Source organism: Ciona intestinalis, chromosome 12, assembly GCF_000224145.3.
Source record: "Ciona intestinalis chromosome 12, KH, whole genome shotgun sequence".
NCBI lineage: Eukaryota > Metazoa > Chordata > Ascidiacea > Phlebobranchia > Cionidae > Ciona > Ciona intestinalis.
In genome coordinates, this window is record NC_020177.2 from 2,886,278 (window position 1) to 2,895,105 (window position 8,828).

An 8,828-nucleotide genomic window follows, 5' to 3' on the forward strand; every position below is an offset into this window, starting at 1 on the left:
GGTCTATATAATGCTGGGAGTCGAGAGGGTAAGGTTTAATATTTCTTTGGTTGCTCTTTGTTTATTACCAAATAGGACGAGTAAATGGAACGAAAAGGTGTTCCATCTACCCCACCATACTATATGTTGGAATCTTTTAAAATTATTTGTCTCATAGCAAGAAACTGTATACCTACCGTTGACATCATTTAATTGTATTTCCAGGCGGTGTTAGATTGGATGAATGCTATTCCGTTTGTGATGGCTTACGCGTTTCATGATGGAGCAGTCGGTGTGGTTTACCCCTTTGACAAACGGCCTAGGAACATGTGGTATGGGGCTACCCCAGACGACGAATTACTTCGGTATCTGGCGTCAAACTATGCTCAAACTCATCTGCATATGAGCGACCGCAGTGCATTTGGTAGGGACTACAATTGCCGTTTTACGAACGGCGATTTTCACAGACATGGCGGCGTAGTGAACGGCGCTGCTTGGTATTCGATATCTGGGGCGTTTGAAGATTATTCCTACATAGGTACGAACTGCTTTAGCCTGTCGGTTGAAGCCAGTTGCACAAAATGGGTCACACAACGACGCCTGCGTGAAGAATGGTTGAATAACAAAGAAGCTATGCTGTCTGCTGTTGAAAAAGTGCATATGGGCATAAAAGGCGTTGTAACTCACAGAGTAACTGGCTCGCCTTTAAGAAATGCTGTTATACACATAACAGGGCAAAACAAAGATGTAACTACGGCTGAGACCGGTGATTACTGGCGACCTTTACTGCGTGGTATATACACAGTGTACGCCAGACACGGTAGATTTGTATCCAGCCCAAAGCACGTATATGTAAGAAACACATCTCCGTTCAGTGCCACAATACTCAACTTTCAGTTGTACTGAATTCTCATTTTTTGCTTCAATATTTTTATATTTATTTTCAAAAGCCTATATTTACATGTGTTTCTGTTTTCTGCTATTTTCATGACGTTTTTCACTCTTGTTTGTGTACCTTGACTATAGTATAGAACCTTGTTTTTTTTATGTACTACATAGCTGATACACAAAGTCTTAATCATTTTGTGAACAAATTTCAGTTAAAATACAAGTGTTCTTAAAATAAACAAATGCATTTGCTGTTTATAGAAAAGTAATTTGGGTAAAATATGCTAAAACAATAGTCATACAAAAAAGCAGAAGACTACAGGAAAAGTAAACCAAAACTGTTTTTTCCGACTGTACTACACTTTCGTAAAAAAATTTTTTAACAAAACTACAAATTAAGTAAGCAAATGAAGTGCAATAGGAGAAAAAAATCTTTTATTTTTTAAATATGAAATTTTCCAGATACTTGAAAGCTTATAACGTCAAATTTGAGATTCATTTCATGGTTTTTGATCTGCATCAGGCTGAGGAAGCCTTTGTTTTACACAAGCGGCATCTATGTCATAATATGAAAATTCACTGTAGGAATAATATTCGGGGGCATTGTACTTTGTTGGGTCTGTAGTTTGACTTGCTGACTTTGGTGGCGGGACAGGGGGTTGAGATTGGTTGGTTGTTTCTCCACTTAGATTTCGACGCATTGATAGACTTGTCAGTAGTCTTGCCCTCACAGCAGGCATCAACTTGACAGATATATTTACACAGCTCAACATTGTGGCAAAGAGCTTATGAATTAAACTTATTTTATTACAGTGCTGCTATTAACTCTGAAACATTCAATTGAAAGAAAATATCTTACAGGTATATTATTACTTATTATTGTGTAAATTTAAACTTGTTTTAAATTGCATAAACCAAGAAATGCTATTACACTGGTACATTGTATATATAATAAAAGTAACATGTAAGGTATTAATACAATGTACAATCTTATTACTGTATTTCACAATCACTTTATAAATAATGTTCCTGATATAAGTTGCACAGCACAACACCAAAGAGATTAACTTCTTCTGGTTCTGGACTTTGCGTTTTAATCCCATTGATAAAACACAAGTACAAAAGTCGAAAAGTACAGCAACCTCTAGCGCCATAAATTGCATTAAAAATATATCTGTACTGTAGGGGACAAAACATGTTTCACGGTGCTAGAGGCAGTTAAGGTACAAGGGCAGTATCAAATACACGTACAGTATCAAATACAGTATCAAATATATTGTTATTTAGGTGAAATATGAATATTTTTGGAAAGACCATGCGTTGCTAAAGAACAGGCTGCATAGTCTTTTGGTTAAGAGTACGATTTGTATACAGATTTGTGTATCACATTGCTTGCAACTTATAGACGCACAAAATGCATCATACTAATGGATTGTCCAAATTGTTAAAATGTTTAAGGAGACATCTCAATCTGTAATCCATCTACATTTGCTCTGCGCAGGTACTCTCCCTGCACTGAATATCTAATCGCCGGTTTTGCACCATTTCCTGACATACGCGGTACGCGGTATGAGCACATAATAATGTTGACACACGTCGTTCGTTTATGGAAAGGAATCTTGTTATCGTCAAACCAGAGATAAATGCAGCATGCGGTTATAAAAGACAGCGGTAAAAACGGCTTTCTCAGAAATGGCAGAAAAGCGTGGGAACAATCAGAACATTAGGGCGCTACGCGTTTTACCGTAGGCTTTTTTAATCCCTTTTTCAAACGACTTTTTTAATTTCAGCACTTTATATGCACCGCATTAATTGTGTAGCCATAAGAGATTATAAACAGTTTTAATCATGGTACAATCAAGAACTGTGCTCTTACTATACCCGTTCTTATCGTTGTTGGACTTCTTTGCAACAGCTATCATATTAGCACATGGCAATAACTGGAATCTGTTACTTAAAAGCGCACAGCATTACTCGTTTGCATCTTCGTTTGTCGACTTTTGGATTTTCCCAGTTATAAAAACTTCCTTTATAATTGGCGCTAGTATTGGGATTTTGAAAAATCCTGAACATGGTCCAAAAAATTGCAAAAAAACTGAATGGCTAGTGGTCACTGTTGCTTGCGTCAATTTGTATTTTGCGTGCATCAAAATGCTGGTATTTTCCCATGACACATCTTTTGTTGTTGGCCCAAACTTATCTTGGTTTTGGGTCTTATTTGCTTGGAGCAATCTGGGTGCTCTTATTTTTCTAATACAGTGGCATTTCTTGTCTAATTTAAAACTCTCCCCATCGAGGCAAATCAATGTTGAGGCACCTGAAAATGAAAAACAGAGCTTGCTAGGAAATTCACATGAAGGTAAAGTGTAACATCTTTGAAATATTATATTTCATTTTGGCCACTATAAAATAGATCTTTCAAAAAACCCTACAATGTTTAATTTTATGTGTATGTACTGGTTCCAACCAATATTTCCTTCACAGGTTATGGCAGCCTTGCCAACAATGGGTCCATTATTAATGCTTCTACCAGTAACAGCAGCAGTAATAGTTCTAGCACTACAAGCTCTCCAAGTAAGCCCCAAAAGGATTCAGATGACAAGACTTTTATTGAACTAGCAAGCAGAGCTACAATTGGTAAAATGATGTCCTACAGTTTACCAGACTGGCCACTTCTTCTCCTGGGTTCAATCTTTTTGGTGGGCGCAGCTGTGGGACAAATTTTTCTCCCATTATATGTTGGACGAGTCATTTCAGGTATAAATAAATGATTTGTGTTTGTTGACTTTTTTGTAACATTTATACATTTAAGTACTCTGCCCCCCAAAAATGTCATTTTGTATGGGCCACTGTAAGACCCCACCCATATTGAGTATATAGAATTTCAATGTATTCCAATCTGCAAAGGCATGATGTGGCAACCAAATCATACTTGCTTTGGTTTTTACCTTTCTAATTAAAAATGTTATTATTATATTATTCATAAAATATTTGTTTAAATATTTTAGCCCTATCTCATTTTACGATGTTAATAAATGAGTAGCAAAGCGCGGTATGTGCCAAAGTTTTAAAAACACAGGCAGCGGTAGTTGCATAATTCCATAAAAAAAAATCTAATTCATTAGAATATTGGTTGTAAAATTAACTAATAGTAAATAATAAGGTGAAAAATTGCATGGTAGGCCTGCCCACCCTGCTACCCTAGATTCGGTGCCTATGCCAAGTGTTCGTACAGTAATGTATGCTAACATCAAACTTTAAGAACTGTATACTTCTTCACTTTGTTTTTTGAATGGTCCTTATTTTTCTTATTTTTATTACAGCTATTGTGCAGCCTGACAGACAAACCCAATTTACCAGTATAATCTTCGAAATGGCTCTGATTGGAATTGGTGTCTCGATCTGTGCAGGTCTCAGAGCAGGCTGTTTGATGTACTACATGCAGCGTTTGAATATAAGGATAAGAAACTCTCTTTTTAAATCAATTCTGCATCAAGAAATCGGATTTTTTGATGAAGTGCGAACAGGTAAAATCTTTTTGGGGCGTAGAAAAGAAGTCTCAAAAAAATATTTTTTAAAACAATTAAGAAAATGCTAAAACATATATGAAATTAAAGTATTAGTTATGTATTGAAATAATATTTCAGGCATTTGAATGGTTGACATGCCCAGTTGAGATTTTAAAATTAAATTAGGTACATTACTGTGTAATAGCCTGTACTTTCTTCAGAAATATTAATTATAGAATGCAAGTAACGTGTAAAACAAAGAATATTGCAATTATTTATGCCAGAGCTTCTTAAACTGAAGTATATATACCATTTTTACATAAACCACTGCATATGAATGATATGATATGATATATGGCCGTGGCATAGTGGTTAGCCCGCCTGCCTATAACCCAGAGGTAATGGGTTCATGGCTTGACGCTGCTACCGTTGTGGGCGTAAGTGTCCTCGGGCAAGACACTTAACAGCAATTGCTCCAAATTATCAGCCACACGTAAAAAATAAAATAAAAACTCCAAAAAATAATAACCGACAAAGTAACATACATGGTAACTCGTAGGCCGGCACGAGGTGTTAAACCCGTGTGATAACGACTGTCGTTTTCCGGCCACGCGAGGATAAAGTATGTTACATTCATTCATTCTTTACATTCATTATAAGTAAGCAGTTTGAAAAACCCTGATTTAGATGATATGAGCCCAGCAACATTTACTTTTAAATCTGAATAAGTTTTAATTAGGTTTTATCAGTGGGACACTGTGTAGTATTCTATACCTACTGCATTAATTCACTAATACAAAAACATATGACACAATTACCCTTTTTTAAAGGTGACATTACGTCTCGTTTAACATCTGACACAACAACAATGAGTGACACCATTGGCCTTAACTTTAACATATTCATTCGAAGCATGATAAAAGGTGTTGGTGTATGTATTTTCATGTTTGCACTGTCTTGGAGGCTCTCTGTTATCACCTTTATGGGCCTACCAATGATTTTTGCCGTTTCTAAAGTGTATGGAAGCTATTACAAGGTATGTAAGGCATTTTTTTGTACTTTAGTTATATAATAGTATTGTAGGGTAGGGAAAGCCTTTACCACATTATATCCAAATATCCTGATTGTGTTTTAAACATATAACAACAGTCTATCATCTATGAGAGTGGTCAGGATACGGTTTTATAATTATTTGAATGTTCTTTGTTTACCACCAAATGGAACAAGAAAATAGAATGAAAAAGTGTCCCATCTTCTCCCACCCTACTATATAATAATAATTTATTTTATTATTGCTATATTATATTATACAAAGTATGAGACTGTGTAGTACTTTAAGCCCTGCTGTGATAAGCACTGTTAATGTATTGATGTATTTTTGCAATACACCTAAATAAACAAGTTTGATAGAAAAATAAATAAATAAATTAATTACATGTAAAATTGTATAAACTTTGTTGATGGATTTAGTGGTTTTAAATAAATTTTAAAAAAATGTGATTTTTTTGGAAAATAAAATGACCTTTTTTGTGTTTTTTTAACAGAAAACTCAAAAACAAGTTCAAGATAGATTTGCAAAAGCTAACGAAGTTGCTCAAGAAGTTTGCTCATCCATGCAGACTGTTAGGAGTTTTGCGAACGAAAACGGAGAAATTGCTCAATATAAAATACGACTGCTTGATGTATTGAAAGTCCAGTTCAAACAAGCAGCATCATATTCCGTCTATGTTTGGTGCTCACAAGTAAGATTTATATGAGAAAAAGCAGAGAAATTATGGAGTGTATAAGATGCTAATAGGCTGCTGAAGGCTGTGCTCCCAGTTTTATTGGGATATTTTCATAATTTTGCAACAGTTTAAGAAAGGTGTTGTGATTTAAAACACATGTGAGAAATAAGGATTGCAGTATTATTTATGTGTAAGGGTGTTATTTCTATAGACACCCTTATAGCACAGTAATAGCTGTTTCATGCCTAAAACTGTAATGCTTAATTATAAAGATGTTACAAAATTCTACGCTATAGAGTATTTTTATGCTTATGCTACCATATATACATGAAAAAAAAGTAATTGTTAATTTTTTGCATATTTTTATATATAATTATATTTTCAGGTTTTTGAGCAATTTTTAATGGTGTTCACTCTGTGGTATGGTGGACAGCTGTTGATTTCTGGTACTCTTACATCTGCTCACTTCATTGCCTTTATTCTATACCAGGAGGAATTAGGAGAATGTTTCAGCGAAATTGGGGATGTATATACTGGTAAATTAATTGACAGTCGTTATAACACAGATGTTCTGTTTCATACACCTCGTGCCAGATTACAGATTACCTTTTTTTTAGAAGGGCTGATAGTTTGGACCCCCTTTAGTGAACACTGGGTTTGAGCAATTGCCGTTAAGTGTCTTGCCGAAGTACACCTACGCCCATAATGGTACTTTGTAACTTGCTTTGTCCTCATGCAAAGTTACGGGTTCAAGACTGGCCGCTGCTACCATTGTATGTGTCCTTGGGCAAGACACTTAACGACAATTGTTCCAACGAAGTGGTCACTAACGACAATTGTTCCAACGAAGTGGGGATTAAAAAAATTCTCAGTCATACAGAAATAAAACAACCATCTTAAAAGTGGCATTTGTGGTAACTTGTAAGTGGGCACGAAGTATGAAACATAACACCCATGTTATAACAACTGTCGTTCACAGAGAATAAATCAAGTCACAATTACAATTTACTTTAATTTATAATTTTGTTCACAAGGTATGATGCAAGCATTAGGAGCTGCTGAAAAAGTGTTTGAACTAATTGGAAGAAAACCTCGTTTAAGTCTCGAAGATGGAACAGAACAACCAACCTATATTGAAGGCCGTATCTCATTTAAAAACGTCTCATTTGCATATCCAAGTAGGCCAGAACAACCAGTGTTAGAGGTAGATTTAATAAAACAAGATTGTGCTCATACCAACTGTGTGAATAATTATTTCTAACTTTTACTAATCTTAATTTTTTTTTTAAATGTGTGAATTATGACTAGGCCAATATCACAAAGTTGGTCAATTCTCTCCCAATTTTTGTGGGAAAGACATGAAATAACCATGCCTTATTCGCATAAAGAAATGTTTAAAAAAAATAAAAATAAATTTAGATCGCCTATTTAAAAAAAAAAAATTTAGATCGCCCATTTGTAAATTCTGTAGTGGCTATGCCCAGATAAGCCAATTTTTTTACCCTAAACTCAATTTACCAGCTGAAAATCCAATATTTTACTAATTGAAACCTTAATTTTACAGCTGAAACCTTAATTTTACTAACTGAAAACTCGAATTTTTTTAGAACATTTCATTTGAGGTGAACCCTGGTGAAGTAGTGGCACTAGTAGGTCCCAGTGGAGGAGGAAAGTCATCATGTGTGAAACTGATGCAGAGGTTTTATGAACCAACATCCGGATCAGTTCTTCTGGATGGGATGAGTGTCAGCTCTTTTAAACATCAATTTCTGCATGAACAAGTGAGTGCTGTTAAAGCTTGGGATCTGCTGAAGTTGTAAAAACTCGGGTTCACCGAGTGCAGAGCTTTATCGAAAAAAAAATATTTAAAGAAAAAGCTACGCTGACTAGTCTTGTAATCTTTCTTAGCCAGTTTTCAGCCGAGTGCCGAGCATCAAAAAAGCATGCTCGGGAACGAGCTTTTGAGTTCGGGCTTGGCACATTTTCTCCAACCCAGTGGTCACTAACGGGTTGTATAAGTTTCAGCCATACAGAAAAAAACAATCACCTACAAAGTAACATACTTAGTAATGTTAGTAACTTGTAAGCAGGCACGAGGTGTATGAAACAAAACACTGGTGTTATAACAACTGTCCTTTCCGGCCATGTCAGGGACTCAGGATAAAGCAAGTTACATTCATTCATATGACATTCTGTAATGCAAATTTTTCTGTTGTACAGATATCTTTAGTGGGGCAAGAGCCGGTTCTGTACGCACGATCTATCAAAGAAAATATCATATATGGACTGTCTTCTGACCACTACACAGAACAGAGTGTTTTAGATGCATCTAAGCTTGCAAATGCTCACAGTTTTGTAATAGCCTTGCCAGACAGTTACCAAACTGGTAAGTTGTAAAAAGTATCATTTTAATTTAAAGTGAATGGGCCAATTCTGGCCTAAATTTCACGCCCGCTGCTTGCTTTGCTGTATGACTTGTCTTTATACAATAGAATTGTTTTTCAAGTTGTGAATTAAAAATGTGGAAAAAATAATCTTAAAAGACTTTTATGTATTAGAATGTCTAACTACATTTTTCTAATGAAAAACAGCAGCAAACTAAGATCAAAAGGGAATTTTGTTTAAAACATATTAAAAACTGACTTTTTAAAAGACCAGTAGGAGAAGGAGATATCCTTGCACGAGTCCAAGAAAGAATTATATATTTACAACCAAAAAAAAGAAA

General features: G+C 35.3%; 2 protein-coding genes and 1 non-coding gene across 4 annotated transcripts in view; 2 read left to right on the forward strand and 1 right to left on the reverse strand.

Annotated features, from left to right (window-relative positions):
- The window catches only part of LOC101242516 (carboxypeptidase N catalytic chain-like), a 3,457-nt gene extending 1,801 nt beyond the window's left edge, over positions 1-1,656 (forward strand). The window contains exon 3 of the mRNA XM_009862270.2: positions 205-1,656. Within this exon, the coding sequence (XP_009860572.2) occupies positions 205-885 (681 nt within the window). The 3' untranslated portion in view covers positions 886-1,656. The remainder of the gene's footprint in view (positions 1-204) is intronic.
- Positions 1,657-1,832: 176 nt separating this feature from the next.
- Positions 1,833-1,926, reverse strand: mir4187 (microRNA 4187). Its single transcript, NR_034585.1, has one exon. It is a non-coding gene; the product is annotated as a microRNA 4187 (primary transcript).
- Positions 1,927-2,379: 453 nt separating this feature from the next.
- LOC100179980 (ATP-binding cassette sub-family B member 9-like) overlaps positions 2,380-8,828 on the forward strand; it is a 9,278-nt gene continuing 2,829 nt past the window's right edge. For both annotated transcript variants that reach the window (XM_009862180.3, XM_018814454.2), the window contains exons 1-9: positions 2,380-3,226; positions 3,352-3,624; positions 4,191-4,394; positions 5,207-5,412; positions 5,921-6,118; positions 6,489-6,639; positions 7,138-7,307; positions 7,711-7,884; positions 8,324-8,489. In XM_009862180.3, coding sequence (XP_009860482.1) covers positions 2,716-3,226; positions 3,352-3,624; positions 4,191-4,394; positions 5,207-5,412; positions 5,921-6,118; positions 6,489-6,639; positions 7,138-7,307; positions 7,711-7,884; positions 8,324-8,489 — 2,053 coding nt within the window. In that variant the 5' untranslated portion in view covers positions 2,380-2,715. The remainder of the gene's footprint in view (positions 3,227-3,351; positions 3,625-4,190; positions 4,395-5,206; positions 5,413-5,920; positions 6,119-6,488; positions 6,640-7,137; positions 7,308-7,710; positions 7,885-8,323; positions 8,490-8,828) is intronic.